The 21,831-nt window shown below is 42.8% G+C and overlaps 1 protein-coding gene across 9 annotated transcripts in view; it reads right to left on the bottom strand.

Annotated features, from left to right (window-relative positions):
• Positions 1–21,831, bottom strand: part of IPCEF1 (interaction protein for cytohesin exchange factors 1) — a 53,684-nt gene that overhangs the window by 8,931 nt on the left and 22,922 nt on the right. For 4 of the 9 annotated variants that reach the window (XM_083434209.1, XM_083434210.1, XM_083434207.1 and 1 more), the window contains exons 2-8: positions 15,507–15,556; positions 12,226–12,262; positions 11,512–11,681; positions 5,967–6,040; positions 4,108–4,179; positions 3,157–3,218; positions 1,287–1,378 (exon numbers count right to left, since the gene is read on the bottom strand). In XM_083434209.1, coding sequence (XP_083290335.1) covers positions 1,287–1,378; positions 3,157–3,218; positions 4,108–4,179; positions 5,967–6,040; positions 11,512–11,681; positions 12,226–12,262; positions 15,507–15,530 — 531 coding nt within the window. In that variant the 5' untranslated portion in view covers positions 15,531–15,556. Of the gene's footprint in view, positions 1–1,286; positions 1,379–3,156; positions 3,219–4,107; positions 4,180–5,966; positions 6,041–11,511; positions 11,682–12,045; positions 12,198–12,225; positions 12,263–12,469; positions 12,624–12,703; positions 12,827–13,732; positions 13,845–15,506; positions 15,557–21,831 lie in introns of those variants that run through there. The other 5 variants (XM_083434211.1, XM_083434213.1, XM_083434214.1 and 2 more) reach the window with 5 other exon arrangements.

Raw genomic sequence — 21,831 nt, 5'->3', positions numbered from 1 at the left:
TCTACCTGGATGCGAAGTTATTTAAGGACAGAAATCCATGATTTAGAGGAAACTGCTATCAACTGGGCTCAGTGAATAGGGGGGTGGAATAGGTTATAGAAGAAGATTGGTTCAAAATTGTTGCAGCATTGTGAGAATAAAGAATGTGCTAGTGTTGAAAGTGCTAGAGCCATCCTGGGATGCATTTGATTCAACAAAAGCAAAGTGGGCTTTTGTACACCTGCCTCAAATTTATTTATTTTTAAAAACAAACCTCTGGCAGAATTGCAGCAATCCTAAGCCAGGTGCTACATGCTGTGAGAGGCTTGTTCTTTTCTCTAAACCAAAAGGAAATAAGGCTGCCTGGGAAGGCTTTAGTAACTATTTGGCTGTGATAACTGTTATTTGCTTTCAGCATATAACAGTGTATTTAGCCAAGAGACGTCCGCACTGTGGTGTGATGGCGAGAATGTCGGACTAAAACTCGTCCATACTTCCGCTTGCCCCATGCCTTGAAATAACGGGTCTGAGAGGTTTTCTGACTTTATTGTGCTTTCTATACACAGTTTGCCCCTCTGCTTTCCCTGGGAAAACCTACTCTTTAGCCTCCCTGCAGGGAAGAAGAGGTGAGTGAAGATCTACGCCAGGAGGGAAGAAAGACTGACATTGGGCTCTGCAGCCCCTGCGGATCTTGCTGCGTGAGGCGGTCACCTCACCTGGCCTCATGGGTGGGCCGGCCCTGCAAGAGAGCCACATGTAGGATACTAGTGAGTGACGGTCAGTGGAATGCCCCAAAACAGGGCATTCTGAGGGCAGGGAGGGGCTGAGCTGGGTCTGGATTCGTTGGTTCCCAAGCTGACCCCAATGCCATCAGGTGACGGCATCAGGCCCAGTGTGGGCCTGACTTCCATTTTGGCCACCATGCACAGTGGATGCAGTTCTAGTGACCCTTCTGGTGGCCAGGGTTAGAATGGAAGTCTAAGCTCCCTGAGTGACCCTCAGCTATTTTACAGGGCTGTTGTGAGCGGGAAAATGGGGGTGGGGGCAGAACCCGTATAGCACCTTGAGCTCTTTGGAGGAAACATGGGACAACAATTTAATTCATAAATGGCAAAGGAGTGTTTTGCATTTATCGTCTCGTATGACTGATCTCACAACAGGCCCCCTGCAAGAATACTGAGTGGAGAAGAAATGTACAACGCTTTACTGCAGATTACTTATCAGAGTGGCATCTTGCGAACTGGATAGGGTGACACTTGTACAAGCCATTTAGCAAACAGAAGCTAGCTAATTACTATAATACATACCAAATGAGGCGGCGGCAGCTGATCGGAATACGGAGGGGGTGGCGTCTCCACGTTTATTTCTAGATCTTCATGCTCGCTCTCGCTGTAGCACTCTGAAGCAAGAACACAACAGTTGAAGTGCATTAGACATGCCAATTATAGCACTGGAAACAAAAGTAAACTTATTTTAGGTAACCTGAACTGAAAGCAAAACATACCGGCTCTGACTCAGTCAGGGTCATCTGTATGCAAAACAAAGGGTATTTTCTGACATTTCTAATTAGCAGAATCTCTCTTTCTCTTTTCATCTTTCCATAGCGTTGCATGAAAAGAAGAAAGAGGAGGTGGAAGAAAAGGCTTTAAAAAAAGCTCCAGGTTTACAAAGTTTCTCACAGTCAGAGATAAGGGACAAGCAGAGGGTGAGCTACTGTTTTAAAAGGCAGCAAAAAGCTGCAGTACTCCAAAAAACCCTCTGCTGAAACAGACCTCTCAGAACAAGGTTGTTCTGCAGGAAATAAACTATAACTTTATATCTAATTCTATGAAAAATGAATTGATGCTCACACATTCTGAATGGACAGTCATGGCAAAAAAGTGGTATCATAGTGCTTTAAATGTATGGTAGGAATGTCGCTATATATAAATACATAAACTTCTGCTTCAGATCAGACTTAAGAGGGAAGTGAAACTCTTAGTTGCTACTGGTGAAAGGTTGGGACATTCCTTGTCTTGTTTCGTGCACTGAAATAGGATGTCTGGCCCTTCCAGGGAGACCCAGCTTCAGTGCTGTGGAGCTCTAGGAAATTTTGCCTCTGCCAAGGAGAGCTGGGAGTGCTCCATCTGAAAATCTGGAGAGCCTCTGTCAGTCACTGTAGACAATACTAAGCTTAATGACCCAATGGCATGACTGTTCCTTAGGCCTCTGTTCCTAAGATGTTCCCCTCTCTTCTCTGTATCTGTGTGCCTAGACAGAATAAGGGCTTTAGACTAGAACAGCCTTGGCCTATTGTCCTCCTTGCCTGTACAAAATGCATCTTTTGGATATAGTAGCAAAGCTCATAACTGCTAATCTAATCTAATTTAATCTTTTTTTAAAAAAAAAAAAAAGTTGGCATCTAGCTCTAGCTGAACATTCATAGAATCATAGAATCATAGAATCATAGAGTTGGAAGAGACCACAAGGGCCATCGAGTCCCCTCTGAGTATTTTGAATATATTGAATGCCATATGTGTTATCCCTGGAAAACACCTCGGGTAGAAAGGTGTAGAACAATCCCATTCATAAAATCATAGAATCATAGAGTTGGAATAGACCACAAGGGCCATCGAGTCCAACCCCCTGCCAAACAGGAAACACCAGCAGAGCACTCCTGAGATATGGTTGTCAAGCCTCTGCTTAAAGACCTCCAAAGAAGGAGACTCCACCACACTCCTTGGCAGCAAATTCCACTGTCGAACAGCTCTTACTGTCAGGAAGTTCTTCCTAATGTTTAGGTGGAATCTTCTTTCTTGTAGTTTGGATCCATTGCTCCATGTCTGCTTATCTGGAGCAGCAGAAAACAACCTTTCTCCCTCCTCTATGTGACATCCTTTTATATATTTGAACATGGCTATCATATCACCCCTTAACCTCCTCTTCTCCAGGCTAAACATGCCCAGCTCCCTTAGCCGTTCCTCATAAGGCATCATTTCCAGGCCTTTGACCATTTTGGTTGCCCTCCTCTGGACATGTTCCAGTTTGTCAGTGTCCTTCTTGAACTGTGGTGCCCAGAACTGGACACAGTACTCCAGGTGAGGTCTGACAGTGGCACTATTACTTCCCTTGATCTAGATGCTATACTCCTATTGATGCAGCCCAGAATTGCATTCAAAATATTCCATTTGAGCATACCTTCTTCACTCTTTTTATTGGCTTGTTTGTCAAGGACAGCTGTACCTAATTTCTTCAGCCATCTGAAAAAATAAAAGCAAGCACAGACATTTGTATGGAATAGAAATAGCCAAGCTGAGAGAAAACAGGTTTGGTAGTTACCAAGTCCTTCTCATCTTCAACTGAGGGTGAAATCCAATGTGTGCCTTTGCAGTCATGAAAGGGTTCTGGGAGATGAGAGGAAGCAATTTTTGCCCACTCCTCCTTCCCCCAAAGCCCCTGAAAATAGGCTCCAGAGAATTTGGTAGCCTTCCAGAACAGGGATGGAGGCAAGGGTTGCCTTGCTTCCTCTTCCATTAGCAGCTCAAAAGCTCTTCAGTCAGTATAAGGGACACCAACTAGATTCCACCCTGAGAATTTTGATAACAGTATAATAAACCATGGGTGGCTAACCCGTAGTTCTCCAAATGATATTGGACTACAACTGTCATCACCCCTGGCCATTGGCCTTGCTGTCTGGGGCTGATGTGAATTAAGAGTTCAATAACACCTGGAAAGCACTACACTAGCTACCTCTGCAATAAACTAAACCTAAGCAAACCCATGAATCAAGTACAGCACCTATTACAATTACTGAGTGAGAATGATTGAAGATATCTCCTCCTGTTACCTGCTGAGTATCACAACACAAGCCATCAAGCATCAGCCATTATGGTACATCACATTCAACCTGCTCTCTGCCATTCATGTGCATGCTGCATGCTGGCCCACCTTGCTTTCAGCTGATGGCACACTGTAAGGTGAACAGTCACAGAAATCCTTCCATCAGCTGTATACTTTATGGTTGGGCAATCTTTTATGAACACTCAAGAGACAGAGGCTACCATCTCCAGTAACAACCAAGGAAACAACAAAGAGATGGTTCTTTTTTGTCATAAGAAAAAAGGAAGCAAGACTTTTGATTTTACTTACATGTTCATTTCCTCCGCATTTTCTGCTGCAAAATAAAATGTCTTGATCTGTGGATGGATGATCTTCATAGCGCTTCCAAAACAAAAACAAAAACATTTATTCATATATATGGGAAACATTAGATTTAAAAAGTGAGTATGTGGGTCAGTTTACCAAAGAGTTTATTATCCCAAAATATTAAAAAAAAACAACCCACTTAGCCTAAAATCCTAACTCCACATACCTAGGCATACTTGGAACTGTGCAGAACTTCAAACTAGAGAGCGAGTGTTCACATAGAAACAATAGAATGGGTACATTCATCTCTCTTTGACAGCCCTCACAAGGAGATGAATGCTTATATATTTACCACAGATATGCATGTTCTTTCTCAAGTGCTTTAAAAAGGACTGTGTCATGGGGGAGGGGTTGGGTTGGAACTTTGCCGAAATGTGTTTCTTTTTCAAACAAGACAGGGCATAATTAAAAGAGTGTGAGCTGTGATTAGATTTATTTGATTGATTGATTGATTGATTGATTGATTGATTGGATTTCTTATCCATCCTTCACCCTAAGGTTCCAGGGTGGAGTGCAACAATAGAATACATAGTTATTATTTTAATTTTAAACACGTAAAAAAGGGTAAAATTATAAAAACTGGTGAAACCATTTGGATGAGAAGAGACCAATACAGATTCATATATACTTTAATGGTCAAAGCCCAAGGTAAAGAGGTGCATTTTCAGCATATGGCAAAAGCTTTACAATGAAGTTGCTAGACAAGGCTCTATGAGGAGGGAGTTCCACAGTTTAGGGGGGGCTAGATTCAGGTTGGTAGCCGTGTTGGTCTGAAGCAGTCGAAATAAATAAAAAAATTTCCAGTAGCACCTTAGAGACTAAGTATGTTCTGGAGCAGTGTGCATGCACATGAAAGCTTATACCCAGAACATACTTAGTTGGTCTCTAAGGTGCTATTGGAATTTTTTTAAAAAAAATTATTCAGTCTAGGGGCTGCCACTGGGAAAGCCTTGTCCTGAAGCCAACACTCCTTGCACTTTTGAGGATGATGCAACTACCGAAACAGTCCCCTCTGCTGACCTTAATGCATTATTAGAGGGTTGGTGGGGATGGAGACAATCTTTCCGATATGTAGAATGAATGGTCTCAGCTCTGCAGTAGAGGTTGCAATAAGCCTTAAAGTACGAGAGTATTTGCATAACTACATCAAAACAATGAGTTTATATTTAACTAAGGAAAGCCGGCTGCCCTTCACATAAGATTTCAGACCAATAAGGCAGTAGGGAAGTCATTTTTAAGGCTGCAATATCTCAGTGCTAAGTGCTACCCTCCCTTGGAAGGAAAACCAAGCAAGATCATAATTACATTTTCACAGGCAGGATTAACCTAAGCCGCGGAAACCCTTGCTCAACAGGTATTTCCTCCTCCTCCCTCCCATGTGCCCCCTAAAATTGTTTTGGGGGGATCAGGAGACAACCTCCCGCTCCGAGCCATGCACAGGGGGAGGAGGAAGGGATCGTTCCATCTAGCAACTGGCAATGCTTGCAGATGGAACAACTAGAAGAACGTGACATTGAATTCCACCCCAAGGATTTACAGTAACATATTAAGCTCCCATAAATTCCACCCGCATTCATCTCAATGGAGTCTATCGGTTTGAAATATTTGCAATGCTGTAAGGACAACAATGATTGGAGGCCTGTTGAGTTTATGTCCTGGTGGACAGTTCTATTTACATAAATATCCATGATAAGCAGAACTAGCTGAGCCCTAGGTATGATCCAGCAGGGATCTTCTTGCATTCACATTTCAGCTTGTAAAGTTTCACTTTCTCAAGACTCCAAGTCGGATGAAAGACTTACTACTTTTTCTTGCATTCTGTCGCTTGATTCACTGTGAATTCTGGAAGGCTGAGGAACCCTTCAGCTTTCTCTGCCTGTGACAAAATAAGCCGGCAATATTAAAGTATGCTAGATAATTTATTGAAATTAGACATTAGATATTAACTGGATTTCAGAAAGCTTTTCAGATTACAGAAATAATTTCTAATAACTTGAGATCTAAATTGTAAAGCACAGTAGATAAGAAGAGTAATTTCTACCTTTCTTGGGCATCTATGTGGAGAAGCAGGTGGCAGTAGGGCATGGGGGAACAAAAATTCAGGGCCTTTGCTGTAGTCCCATGCTCAGATGTTTACCAACCAAGTCATCCATTTGCATTGGACTGCAGTAATTTTTTTCTCATTAGCAACCACACTCTGGATTCTGAACAGCTGCAAAAAACCCAATGGACTCATCTCGGGTAGAGTGGTTTCTTCACACTCTCTCCTCCATCCAAACAAGCAAAAGGCATTATGAGATTTCAAGAGAACATTCCAGCCAGGTGTGCTCAGAAGTATAAATTTCAAAATGGGAAACTTCATTTAATTAGGTCTCTCCAGGCTACATCCAATGTGATATTGCATTAGTGGAAAGTGCTTTTGATCATGCAACTCTAGGCATCCAACATTTCACTGATTTTCCCCCTTCCCCGTGAAAAGATGCTCCTGAGGTCTGGTGGGTCTTCCAGAACATGATGGGATGTGGCATGGACGACTGCAGTGGGTGGGGAAATGGGGTGCTCTGACTTGTGCAGGCAGAAGCACCTCCTACCAGGGCAAATCGGTTATTTCAGGAGTGGGGAACCTTTTACAACCTAACGGGCACATTTCATCATGTGCACCTTCCAGGGGCAGGTACTAGCTGAAAGCAAAGGGAAGGTGGGGCAACAGGTTAGTAGTTTTAGGCAAACAAACCAGGTAAGCAAGAAGCAGGATCTCAGTTCAAGGACACATTCCAGTCAGGCAAAGGCACTGTGCACAGATAAGGGGCAGTGAAGCTTCAGAAGGAGCATATTCTGAAGAGAGTCCCAAAAGCTAAGGAGACAACTCTGTAGTGCTACATCTGGCCCCCAGGTCTGTAGTTTCCCACCCTTGCATTAGCATCCCTCCTTCATGTTTTATTTAAACAGATTTGGGTTAATAAATAAATAAACCAGTCCTCCCTTGTTTTCTCCCTGCCTGTCCCACACCCATCAACATGCCAATGGAGAAGTGTGTTTGGGTAATTGTTTGAGGCGTCCAAATATAGGCAGAATTCATTTCAAATGCTAACATCCTTATATTCTCTCAAAGCTCACTGACGGACTACGAAACACACTGCACCAGCCTGTTGTTGCTATGTTACGGTTCCTTGCATCAGGGCAGCGCAAGTTTTTTTGGCTGAAACAGAATTCACACTTCATAAATATATAACCCATCACAAATAAATACGAGTATTCCAGGCAAGCAAGATGACCACCATTTATTTGAGCAGAGTTTCTGCCCACGCACAGATGCGTAAATGCCTTTCTTCCGAAAACTAAAATGTCTGCATAGAATCTGAGCTGTGCCATCTGTAGGTGAAGGGGAAAGGGGTTTTCCCCAGGACCCTCACAAAACGGTAACCTCGACTTCCCTAAAAACACAGAAAACAGCAGATGTTGAGTGACGCTAAGGAACCTCTGTCTGCAGAGGAAGCTTTTGAACTTTTAAACCAAGGATGAAAACAGTCATTTCAAGAGGGCTGAAGGCATTTGGCCTGCTGGAGTGAGAGTTTACTGGAAAGCAAGGCTTAAAAAGAGATAACCTTCCACTGCCCACCTCCAGCTTCTGATACTTTGCTGTACACCATAACTCAGTAGTGTAGAACAAGGTACCTTCCAGATGTTGTTAGACTCCAGTTCCATCAGTCCCAGCCAGCATGGCCAATAGGCAGGGATGATGGGAGTTGCAGTTAAAAAACATCTGGAAAGCCACATGTTCTGTATCCATGCTATTTAGGAACACAGAGGCCGTTACATTTGGCTAAATATGAAAGGACTATCAATATCCATGTTATACCCTCTCATTTCCTTAGTCCACTGGTGAAAGAGGTTTTGGAGGTTTGCCAGCCATTAAACACCCTGAAAAACCTGTTTTATCAGAAAGTGATGGTGGCTCAAAAGAAATAAGCACACACACCATGCACAACAATGGCTCCCATCCCCTTTCAGCTCTCTGCAGGACCAAACTCCAGCCTGCAGGGCTCCACACAAAAGAAACTTTCTTTGTCAGCAAAATGACAGTCCCAACATCTATTCTAGAAGGGAAACACAAATCAGAGCTTCAAAGTGGGGTGTGGAAATATCTTCCTTGATGCAAGGATGCCCTGGGCTGAGTCAAATTCTGGGGTCCTTGGGCAGTGTGCAGCAAAACATTTGCCTAGTCACACTTTGTAAATGTATGCCTCTTGTACACAAGGGATATTCATGAGCTCAGAATGTTGTTTATGTTCCAAGTCTTTGCTTTGTACCAGCTTTAGAGGGCTTGAGGTCAGCCAGCTGAAGGAAGAAATTCACTCCTTTCCACAGTGTAATTATAAAGTGGGAGACAAGGGGATTCTCTGTGCATGGCTTATTCCTTAAGTGTCACATGTCTCGGTTTACAGGGTTTTCTTTTTCTCAGATACACACTTTTTTACTTGTCATTTTATAAGCAGCGTATCTTGCGGACAGGTGATATGTGGGGAGGTGTTCATCCCCCAGTGTTAATGCAGCAGCAGGCCCTCAGTAATGGTACCCACTCATTGGAATGCCTTCCCTTGGGAAATCCAGGAGGCAGAGACAGCAGCCTCCTTAAAAACTTATATGCTTTCCTGGACAAAATAGAGATTGAAAATTTAACAGTCAATTCTGTATTTTGTACACTGCACAGTTTTGTTCTGTTTTTAGCCTTTTTAAAGGAAATGCTATTGTTTGTATGGTTTTTATGTAAATCACTTAGAGATTTTTATTACGTTAAACTTATATCGTATTTATAAAAATGTATAATATCATAAAATATGATATAAGTTTAACGTAATAAAAATCTCTAAGTGATTTACATAAAAACCATACAAACAATAGCATTTCCTTTAAAAAGGCTTAAAAGTTAATAGCATGGCTCCATTTGTTGATCTGAGCAAATATGGAGCCCACAGATGTGGCTGCCAGGATCCTCTTCAGGGCAAAACCTAGGCATTTCACTTGGAAGAAAGTTCCACTGTGTACAAAGAGACTTACTCCTAGAAAGGTCTGAAGCCTTAGACCCCAACCTACTTCTTGATGAACCTCTGTGGGAGGTAAAGGGCAATCTGCTCTCCAGCTGCAAACATTTGAAGATGGGAGAGGAGACTGGAGCTTTAGGAGTGCACATCTGAGGCATTCATGGTGCCTTGCACATCTATTGTCAATACAGTAAGTCCCAACTGTTTCCCCCAGAACTGGAGGGAACAACAGGGTCGGCTGGAGGGTGGGCAGCCGTTGCATGAGTATCTCAGCTGCCCACTGACAAAAACATCAGTCCAAACTTTCCTTTCTAATTTGGAACTGGAGGGGACGCTGTCTTGCCAGTGATCTTCCTTGTCATAGTGCTGAGCCTGTTGGATACTCTTAGATGCAGAAGCTGCCAAGAGCAATGTTGGGGTCATGAGCTCATTCAAACTGTGCACTCTGTCCTTAAGGGAGGGTGTGACGTGACCCCCAACCATTACAAGCAACTCACATTCTCCAATGCCAACTGGACCCTCCATTGATTTCCCCAGTCTTATCTAGATTGAACTTGAGTTTGTGATTTGATTTGTTTAGTTAATTTATTTAACCCACTTCTGTCCTGCCTCTCAGTAGGACTTCCAGGACAGTTTATAACAAAAACTTAAACAACTGGAAACAGCAATTAAAAACAACCAAGACCACAGTAAAATGAAAGACCATCAGCCACCAGGAGATTAAATCACATTTTGTTGTATCCAACCAAGAAACAGGCAACTCCTTTTGGGTAGGGCAGCCTTGCCCTAGGCCCATCTTTTGGTACCTTATTATGAGACAGGAGTAAAGCCATTCCCAACTCCTAATTGGAAGTCCAAAAAGATACTTTTTAAAAAAAAATATCAGAAGCTGCTGGTAGGTCCAGAGGAATCAAAATGATCACATTCCCCCTCTGTCCCACAAAAGTACACTAAACCTATTACAGTCCCCCAGACTGATACTGATCTCCATACCCAGTTTCATCCAACAGCAACTGGAGCTGTTCCACTATACTACAAGTTCAGCCACACTTCCCACCCAAAATGTAGGTCAGTCTAATAAAACCTTCTTATAGCTTCTTTTGAGGGACAGGAATAATGCCCTCTTTCAATAAAATAGCACATCGTGGACTAATCTGACCCGTCTCCTTTGGCTACATGTTATTAAGTACAAATAGTAAGGATCAAACACACATATGTAGTAGGTAGAGAGCTCCCACGACTCCACATACTAACAACAACTGAAGCTTATCCAAGAAACCTTGAAGAATGGAAGCCAAGGACACTCCTGATATGGATTTAATAACCAATGAAGTGTTCAAGCCAGAGCAATTTTATCTAGAAAGTGCTTTGCAAACAGATCACAATGGTTGTGACCTGGTGGTCCGTCCTGCTGATCTAGGGCCATTTGGGCTGCAATACTACACCCATGAAGTTAGAAGTAAACTCAGTAAGACTTAGTGAGTAAGCATGCATAGGAAGGTGCCATATGCCAATCAGTAATGTTCTGCCAGACAGTACAGCACAGATGCAATAGGAAGAGAGCATCAAGGCTGAAATTGTAACCATGTCCACTCCAAAGCAAATCTGCAAGAAATCAACAGGACTTACTCACAGGTAAGTGGAGTTCTTCCACACTGCCAATCAACATGTGGAACCTTGTTGTTCATTTGAACTCATTCTGCATTACCCATGTGTGCTCCAACTGGGTTGCCCTTGTTGCTTTTTCACCCACAACTCTCTCTCCCACTCCCCACACTGCACCCCTCCCCTCCCAGAACACCAGAGGGAAGCTTGGACTCTAACCTTTGACAGAGGCCATCTTGGAGCAATCTTGATAACTGCCTAAATTCTCCACCTGTTCCAGAAGTCCAGAATCGCTAGCAACATTAGCTAGAAATTGCAAGGGCAGTTACACAATGGCTCCTACAAAGCTGCACTAGAATCCTTCTTGCTCAAACGTTCCTCCTGTTGAATCAGAAACATGGAGGAAGCTTGGAGTATGGGGAAATTAACTGGCATCTAGGTACAAAGGAAAGTGCCCACTTATCTTCCTATGGGCCCCAAACTTCTCTCAAGCACAAACGCTCTGTCCAGCTAACATGTTTCAAAACAGGAGGACTTTGTTCCAAACAATGAAGTGAAAATTAAAATAACTTATTCCCTTCCTGTGATTGTCTAAACACACTAAACTGATAGATTCTTGAATTACACATGATAAAATGGCTTAGGAACACTGAATCTTCCCTTAATATACCTGGAGAAACTAAGAGGTTAGCATGCTTACCACTTGATTGCTGTACCAGTATAATGACGAACACTTCAGGACACACCAGAACTTTTTCCATTTGTTGCCAATAAAGCCCCCTTTCTCTTTCTTCTTGTATAGCCATCCCTGGCAATCAGCTAGCCCCAAGTCCTTGCATGATATCCTTCGACGGCTCATTGTACAAATTCCTGTGCGAAAAAACAAAGTGCCACCTTTAAACTGGCATGCAGGGGATGCCAGCATTTTCTTTTGAAATACAACCCAGAATTATTTCTGTATGGACAGTTGGCAAAGATAAATTAGTCAAAATGAAGCTTTAGGAATCCATAATGATAGAGAACATTGTGCCAGTGAAACAGAATGCAGATTTAAATCCATTACTGGATGGTTTCCATGTGTGCGTGTGTGATCATAAATATATACAACTGTTAAAATACCCTTCCAAACTGATACGTTAGAAAATTATATTTTCATGACAGTCAGTACAGACTAGCAATGAATTAAGCAGAACAGTTTCTCTCTCACACACACACACCCAGAGCTTTGACATACCGAAACAGCTTAGTCCAAATGAAGAGTGTGTCATTATCTTCCCCACTGAATCAATGTAAAAACTAAGCAGAATAACAGCGTGCTCAACACCAAACAAACAATACAACAAAAACCGTCCTCCTCGCGTGAGCAAAATTTTAACACTAAACAAAAGCAGGAACAAAAGGAAGACCTCGTTACCTTGATTTTTCTTCCTTGTCTTCTGACGCAAAGGAACCTGCAAGAAATGCAGGAAGGAAAGAAAAGAGGAAATTTCAGATGCTGTTGCAATATTTTTCAGAAAGGGAGGGGGACTCTGGAGGAGGAGGAAGAAGAAGAGGAGGAGGAGGTGGTGGTAGCAGACAGTCCCAGCACAGAATGGAATCTTTCAAACAAACACACACACAGAGCTAATGGGGAAGCAAGTAGCTGAAGCATAAAATACTGTAATTAAAATTGATTAATTGTGAAGCTCCATGAGAGCAAGTACAGCACTTTTGTGCCTCTGCAACTAAAGCTTCCTGTTTCACACCCGCAGACAGCGATGCTGTGTAGGGGTAGCTCAAACCAGAAACAAAAATCTTCAGCTGAAGCTTCAGTGCCCTGTATCAGCTGCTAGACAAGCTTTCCAGCACTCAAAGGGCACACTGAACATCGGTACAACAATCGCTATCCTCACCGCACACTGCCGTCGCCACAATAGAACAAGTTTGCAAAGAGCCAGAGGATCAAAGGAGGGTACGCTAGTTCAGTTCACAACTTAGCCAATTTAATCCTGCTGAATTCAAGGAGATTTAAGGCTCGAGTCACATATACACACATACCAGCCAGTGACTTAGTGCCTGATGACTCACAGCTGAACGTTAAGAATTGCCTCTCATGGAAACAGCGGCTATGAAAGGAGAACTTGACCAGCGACGGCTGTTTCACACAGGAAACCTGGCATCTGATGCGTGACACATGTTCACCTGTATTCCTGCCTTCATATTTCAGAAGGCCATGTCTGCAAAGCTTTGGGTCCCCTATACAGCCCTCGTGAAAAGAAGGGGCAAAATAAAACATCCAAGGCAAAAATGGGGAAGGTATTGGTCAGGCAAAATAGGAGCTGAAGCCTGTAAATTTCCTCTGCCCCTCAGAACCAGTAGTTCTCTGCTGCTCTTCAGGTTCCACTGAAGTGATGCCTCACCTCACAATAAACATGTTCACCCTAATGTCCGGTTCACATAAGTAACTTTGGCACATGTTGTCTTGTGACTAGCTCAGGACCTATCCAAACTGCACCCAGCCACATCCTGAGGATTGTTCAGGGGTAGGATACAGAGGTTCCAGTAAGGTCTGGCCTAGCTACTTATTTTAAAAGGTCGGACAGCTGACCTGGTTATCATCATCTCAGGGTCTTGGTACTCAACCTCTTACTTATGTTAGGTTAACAGAAAACAATAGAAATGGAGCCTTCTGCACGTAATGCAGTTACCCTGTCACTGAACTTCTGCCCTTCCCAAGTGAATCAACCAATGAACTGACAACCAAGTTAAAAATCCAACAAGAGGAAAATTTAGACCCACAGAAAAGCCCTATAAGTTATCTGAACTTGTACCAAACAGCCAGAATGAAAGAGATTGAATGAACTTTCCCAGAAGGGAATTCAAGGATTTTGGTGCCACTATGGAAAAGGCCCTGCCCAAAGCAGACCCCCCTCCTCACACACCTGTATTTCAGACATCGATAGAAGCAGAATCAAGGTCTCTAATCAAGATGGGAAAATATGGGTAGTTAGAACCAGCTCTATAATCAACTTAAATCAGAATCCTTCAGGCTTGACCGAGTTGTGGACCTAGCTGTACAATCTTATTCATCACTATTGAGTTCAGTGAATAAGTGAGTTTAGGACTGCAGGTTTGTGTGACAGGGGGAAATGTGATGTCACAAAATCTATGCTGAAATGACAATGCTACATCATTATCATGCTGGTGGTGAGTAAACATCCTACAGTTTCATCATAGGTTTAACTCATCTACAGGGCTTAATTTTGCAACATCATGGCAGGAAATGGTTCTTTTTTCCAATTTCAAAACAAGCTCGTCGCCTCCCTGTACAAATGCACTAGTGGTTAGCACTGGGATAAGCTAGCATAGCACATTTTTTTTCTATTTCCAATGTTCTGGCTGTGCATGCAGTCCAAATGGCTTCACCCATGCACAAGGCTTGGAAGGAATCCCAGGGTTTGCAGAAGCATCAAAAAAACCTTAGAAAAATACTGAGGGTTGAAACCTCCCACAAACAGCTTAGTGAAGACTGAGCACACTCAGTAAAGGAATGAATAGTGCTTGTTATGTGACAAAAAAAAGAGAATAGTGAATAGTGTAACTCCACATTGCAACATTGTGCTGCATGTCCCATTTGTTTCATTAAATAAACTTTGGGAAAAGAGGGGATACATACATACAAACAAACAAACAAACACTCATTCAATTCCATTATAGAATTGAGAAAGTACAAACCAGGAATTAAGCTCCAAACATGTATTGTCCCTACTGGAACATTTGATTTAAACATTGTTTAAGTTGCAGCATGACATTTGTTCATAACCATAACGGAATAAATATCCAGTCCCCTTAAAAGTATGACCAACATTGTGTTGTGCCTGTAAATTTCAGATCTCCAATCCTCACCTATGTGAAGAAGTCTCAATAAGTTCTTCACCAACAAAAATTGACCCAAGAAACTGTTGCAGAGAAATCAGCAAGCTACTTTTTGTTACAAGATTACAAATAAAGAACTGATCTATATAGTAGATAGAAGTGAAACATCACATGTTTTGGTTTTTACACAGGTTCCTTGTACACAGAAAAGTAGCATCTTGAGGAGAAAGATTCCAGCCCAGGATTCTTCCTGAGGTGCTGGATTTCTGAGATGCAGGCAGAGCTTTTACAAGAGGAAACACGAGGCATCACATATGAAACATTCCTTCTTCTGGATATATGTTTTATGTACCTGACACAACACCTTGTTGTGGGGGCAGATTTCATATTGTTAGGATGTTCATGTGTCTTACTTTACAGAGGACAGTCTTCTATCTGAAGAACTGTCCTTGGAGAATCCTCTATTTGAAGGTCCAAGTAGAGTTTGAGATAGAACACCTTACAATATGAGGGCAAGAGCCTTAACATTGCCCATTAATAGCAGGCTGCTCATGAGAACGAGTCATTTGGTCAGTCTTTCATGTGATGATGAGATGCATTATATTTCTATTTCAATTAGTTATAAATCTGCACATATACATAAAGTTTTGGGTGTGCAACTTTTATGCAAATCTGTGTTGCCCTTTCCCCTCTTTCTGACGAGACATATTTTTTTGAACGTGTTCAGGTGAATCAACGAGCCATAAGGCCTTATACCCCTCAACGTATTCTGCAAGTAATTGTTTTCCCAAAATGGATAGTATCACTTGTTCTCCATCAACAGTGACATTATATACTTACAGGGGCTTTTCCATCAGCAGCCATACACAAAACCGAAATTGATGGGGAAGCTGGAAAAGAAAATGATACATAATAATTACATTTTAAATAACATTAACTGTAGAAAAAAATATTTTTCACCAAACAATCCTACAACACTGACTGTGTAGTGGAGATAAATCACTACTTGATGTAGAGGAGAGGAGAGGGAAACACACAGCAGAGTAAATTGCATGCAAATGGCAGACATTTCTCCAGCACACTGGGAAGCACCACCAAGGCCCCAGATTGGTGGACTGTGTTGGCAATGATACCAGCAGGCTGCCCACAAGCAGAGGGAACCAATGAACTCGCAACAATCAAGATACACCTCAGCATACATCCCTGCATCACAACGCCCTTACAACAGTGTCCGCAATTGGTCAGCCCCAGTGGCACAGCCAGCAACGACTCCACTGCTATAGGTATCTCTGTAGCCAGGGGTTTGAAGTCCACTACACTCCTCAAAACCACTATTTTGGTGACAAGAATGGAGAGCCCATTTGGGAGTGAGGTTTTCTGAAAAGCTCTACATCAAGCTAATCTGCACTGTTTTTTTCTAATTCCTGTCTCATTCGTGAGGCTCAGTGAGAAGCGAGATCCCTGTGCACTTCTGCTAAAAATACAAATAATTCTCACATATTACACGCATCATTGTAGAGATTAAATCGTGCTATTATACACATAGTATTATATATCTATTCTGTGCATAAACAAGTTTCCCAAAGTGACCAGCATATAAACAGAGCCATACAAGAATACATATAACTACAGTATATAAAAATATGGAGACAAGTAGACAGCTCGGAACAGTAATTTAAAGAGAAAAACAAGAAGCTAAAAACTGGGAATGGCAGGTGAGAACACAACAACCGCTGTTTCACTCCAGGGTTCTTTCACCAGTTCATGCCATAAAAAACCGCTCTCCTTAGCTTTACAGCTTTAAAATGCTCACAAACTGTTCTGAGTTGACACGCAGTTAGACAGCTTATGTCCAAAAATGTTCAGAAGCGGGGGATTAAAATTAAGCTCTCCGATCCATATTTAGGTAATTATAGAAATGATTTGATTTTTTTTCAGAATTTCTGATCCTCCACAAGATATTCTCCAAACATATCTTGGGAACTCTGAAAATAAATTCATCCCATAAGATGATTTGGAAAAACTCCTGGCCCACTTTATGGTAGTGACTAATCAGGCTGAAGACTTGAGAAACATGCATGAGATGCAAAATGTAACAATTTTCTAGAGTAGCTATCTATCTTGCCTACATGTGTGTGTGTATGTTTTATAGCTGATCAGCATTGAAGTTCCAATTAATGGATTCGCTTGTCTGAAATTATGGAAAATCCTGTTCTTCCTATGGGATGTTCTGCTGACATCCCGGCAAGTTTATGTACGTTAATTTACCAAAAGACACATCCAGAGCCTGGATCTTGCCTGCTCACTTTTACGTTTGTTGGTCAGTCTGAATTTCGCTCCTCCCACAGCAGGAAGGACACCAGACTCCCACCTTTCCCCTCTTGCCCTTCCGTTGCCTTCTGATTTTATCCAGACGCCTGAATCAGGGACTGAGAGGTTGACCTTTCCCCTCCTCCTTGCTCCCACTCATCCCAGACTCGGACCTCTGCTTATCTGCTGATTGCCTAGCAATGCTCTGGCGGCCTTCCAACTCTTCCTCTCCTTGGGAGCTAATAGAGTCTTCTCCAGAAATGGGGGCTGAACTGCCCTTTCTTGATTCTGACAGCCAGTTCTCATCTGCAGAGTCGGACCCTCGTTCATTTAGTTCAGTCTCTGAGTCTAACTCATCCCCTGGGCCACGTTCCTGACAGCTCCTCTCCCCATCTGCTTAGGAGGATCAAGAGCAGGGCTTTTTTCAGCCAGAACTCACTGGAACTCAGTTCCGGCATCTCTCAGGTGGGTGCCATTGCCATTATAAGAGAACAAGGGAGGTGTTTATGGTGAGTTCCGGCACCTCTTTTTCTGGAAAAATGGCACTGATCAAGAGAATCCCTCAACCAGTGAGTGAGGGGAGGGGCAAATGGTTCACCTGGCAAGCAGAAATGCTTGCACTGATGAAACCATCTCCTTAGTGCCAATTACACCCCCGTTCCTTAATTCTAATTAGTACATGTCCATGCCTCTGAGTCAATGTTTGAGCATCTGACTCTGGTTGGTGTACCTCTTGGGGTTTAAGTAAAAGACAAGCCTAAAGTCTACCCACACCTCCTCTAAAACACTGTACATTTTCCAAGTATTGTTAAGTAATTAAGACATATTCATTCTGTTCTGGATGAGTAATGAAAAAGCATTAGGCTTCACTAGCCATTCAGTTCAGAGTCCCTCTTTTTTGCTCTTCCCAAAAAGCAAAAATAGTTCAAGCTGCTATAAAAGAAACAACAGTTTCTCTGCTTTGCTAACATACTTTCATGCAATTTGCCCTATCTTGTCTCGAGAAACAGCAATGGGGTGATCTGATGGGCCAGATGATCTTCATGGTCCCTTCCAACTCTAAAATTCTATGAGTCCTCTAGGAGTTTGTTCTGCAAAGCAGTTTCCCCAAATTAGAAGTTGTTGTCTGGAACACATTTACCAGATACACGTCCCACTTAACTTCCCAGTAAAAGTAAGTGTGTGTGTGTGTGTGTGTGAGAGAGAGAGAGAGAGAGAGAGAAAATAAATATAATCCATTGATGCACTATAGTTTTGGGTTGTTCCTATTATTCATTAAACATTTGTTTTTGTTCTTATTTGTCATTGGGATTTGTGTTCTGACATGGAGGCTGCTTCTCTAAGTTTCCTTTTTTTCTTAAAGGTGAAATGATCTCGCAAAGACACAGTGATATCCAACTATGCCATACTCAGAGCAGACCCATTTAATCTATTGACTGAAGTTAGGGAAGTTTGTTGCTTTCAGTGGGTGGACTGCTGGATATCACCCAACATGTTTAGTATTGATCTCCTGCTGATCTTTAATAAATGATGTGAGGACTTAAGAGCAGCCTTGTTTCAATATTTAAATCTCCCAGTAGGGAGATCAATTGGGTATTCAATTAACTTTTTATTATGGGACAGGTCTCCCTCTCACTCTGAAAAAGTGCCTGTTTTGCCTTCAGAGCAGCAATTTTAAGGACAAAAAAGTGTGGGGATGATAAACTACATTCTTCAAGGGAGCAAACTCTTATCTGACAGTATGTCTGGTTTAAATATTTTTTTAACTGTGTAACATATTTTATTTTGTGTAGTTTATCTTTTGTAATGGCTTTGGCATGATGAAGAAGAAGAAGAAGAAGAAGAGGGTTTTAAAATTTTTAGAAACTGTTGTAATAATTGAATTTATCCCTTCCATTGATCAGTTAGAGCTTGCCACCTCTCAGGATGGTGTTGTCTCTCTTAAGAAAGTGGCCCCTCTAGCTATAACTCAGGCATTCTCCACCATGAATATGGCTATATTAGCATAGAACTTATTTCTGGCCAGTTTGAACACTTTGAGCAAGGCTGGATTTCAGAAGCTCGAAGTTAACATATAGTGAATGATAAACAGTGAGTTAGAGGCAGACTTAGTCATGATTGCAGGAGACCCTCTGAAACCAGGATTACAGGAGACCCTCTGGGACTTCAAGTTACTCATGACTAAGAAGTTCTATTGGTTTCAATGGGTCTTCTCTGTGACTTAAGACTGGCTAGAACCCATGTATTTTGGATACATCCATCACATTTTCATGCATGCCAACTAGAAGTCTGGAAATACTTGCATTGAAGGGTGGAGTTAAAATATGTTGAGTACATTTTTAAAATAATTTCTTCTTGGGGGATTTATTTCTATACACAAAGACCTCAACAATAAAAAAGGACTGCGGCACACCAGACAGAAGTGCCTATAAGTCTGTTAGAATTTGTGAACTGAGATGTGCTATTCTTAATATGCATTTTGCTTTTAATAAGCTAAAGAACAACAAACACTCTAAAACAATAGACCAAAATGCTCACACTGTTGCCTTCAGCTATTGGAAACTAAAAATAAGGCAGATGTTTCTAAAAGTAGCTGCAAGGGAGGAAATGAAAATGAGGAGGGATCCTATAAAAGAAAAGAAAAACCAATGCTGTTCAGAAATTATATTCCAAATGTAAACAAGCAGATAGGAAACACCTTTTTTCATCATGCAAATTATAAAGGAACATCAAACATTAAGCAGAAAACAATGAAACAGTATAACAAAAACAAAAATAGCATAACTAAATGGGCTACAACATATGAAGAAAAAAATGAGAGTCTGGGGAACTATGGTGAACAAAAAAAAACCCCTTACTATTGGTAAAATAGTTGGTTATCAAATTTTAAAGGATGCAGCTGGATATACCATCGGCTGGGTGAGGACTGCAGGGCCTGCTCCCTTCCAAGGCCTTTTCCAACTGGCCCAGGGGGCGTGGCACAGGCCCTTATTTGGAACAAACTTTTGGGGAAGTTGGGAAGTCTTCTGCGATTGCTTCCCTGTTCCAAGTGTTTAATGTGTTTTAAAATGTCCTCAAGCAGTCGGTGGCAATTTAAATTTGTATTTCTTTTTTTCCTTTTTTCCTTTGTTGGGGGGGGGGGATGGATATTTGGTTGGGGATTAATTTTAGTATAATTGTTCTGTTTTTGTTTTTTGTTGTTTTATTGGTTCTGTATAGTTTGTGTTTTGTTTTTAAGGGGCGGGATCAGGGCTGCCTGGGAGTGGGGCCCCAGCCAACACGATGGCTGGGACAAGTTCCAAAGGGGGGGAAGCACTGGGACATCCGATCTCAGTGATCACGGGCAGGAGGAGGAGTTACGCTAAGACCAGACCATGTCATTACCAAGGAGGCAGGTTTAGTCGTTGTTTGAGGACTATCCCTGCCTCCGGGTCTGGCCTTGACCGGATGGATACTGGAATCAACAGGGGAAACCCACATGACCTGAAGGTGTTGCTGTGTAATGCCAGGTCAATGATGAATAAAACCACTGCCATCCACGACCTGATTGTGGATGGAGGATTTGACCTGGCATGTGTGACAGAGACCTGGTTGGATGAAGCAGATGGGCCTGTCCTTGCCGCTGCTTGCCCACCAGGTTTCTCTTACGCACAGCAACCCAGGTCATGTGGGCGGGGAGGGGGGGTTGCAGTGATTTTTAGGAAGTCATTAGCTTGCATCAGGTGTCCTACTGGGAAGACCCAGTTTTCTGAGTGCATGTTCTGGAAGTTGGGCAATAGGGGCAGTACAGGATTCCTTTTGGTGTACGGACCTCCCCGCTGCACCAAGGATTCCCTGTCCGAGCTGCTTCAGGTCGTGGAGGATGTTCTCCTGGAGACACCTAGTTTGGTTGTCCTAGGGGATTTTAACATTCACGCCGACACGACCTTACAAGGGGTCGCTCGGGACTACAAGGAAAGCATGGCCTCCATGGGGCTGTCCCTGAATAAGTTGGGCCCAACTCATAGTCATGGACATGCCTTAGACCTGGTATTCACCTCTAGTGACGTGGGTGATCTGACACTAAGTAAAAGTGAAACAAAAGAAGTGCCATGGTCAGATCACTTCCTGGTGCAACTGGACTTCTCCGCGACCCTTCCCCTCTGCAGGGAGGTGGGACCGATTCGGATGATCCGCCCCTGCCACTTAATGGATTCAACTGGCTTCCAGAGAGTGGTAGGGGATGTTTTATCCCAAGTTGATGGCCTTTCAGCTCATTCCCTGGTGGCCCGCTGGAATGCGGAGTTAACCAGGGCTATTGACTGTCTGGCTCCGAAGCGCCCTCTCCGATTGCATGGAGCCCGGACAGCCCCGTGGTTTTCTTCAGAGCTGAGGGCGATGAAACAATCGCTGAAACGGCTAGAGCGTCGGTGGCAGAAAACTCACTCCGAATCTGACTGGACACAGGTTAGAGCTCAACGTCGAGCCTACCAAGTGGCGATAGCAACGCGAAGAAGACTTTCTTCACCACCTCTATTGCATCTGCACAAAATAGTAGCAGGAGACTCTTCAGGTGGTCCGCAATTTAACGGAAGCACCTTTACCACCAGGGCTTTGTAAAGTTTTTTGCCGATGAAATCACTCATATTCAGAAGGAGCTAGACACCACCGTGGGAGCAGGGCTGGGGCGGGAGAGTGCTAGAGCCCTGTCTGGTCAAGTTGCATGGAATCAATTTCAATCCGTTACCCCCGAGGATGTGGGTAGGCTGCTTGGACGTATGAAACCAACCACCTGTCTCCTTGATCCTTGCCCATCCTGGCTAATAAAAGCGAGCCAGGAAGGGCTGGGCGATGGGCTCTGCAGGGTGGTGAATGC

Source organism: Podarcis tiliguerta (genome assembly GCF_965153285.1).
Source record: "Podarcis tiliguerta genome assembly, chromosome: 3".
Classification (NCBI taxonomy): Eukaryota; Metazoa; Chordata; class Lepidosauria; order Squamata; family Lacertidae; genus Podarcis; species Podarcis tiliguerta.
Note: the sequence above shows the minus strand (reverse complement) of the source record. Positions and strands in the feature narration are given on the sequence as shown.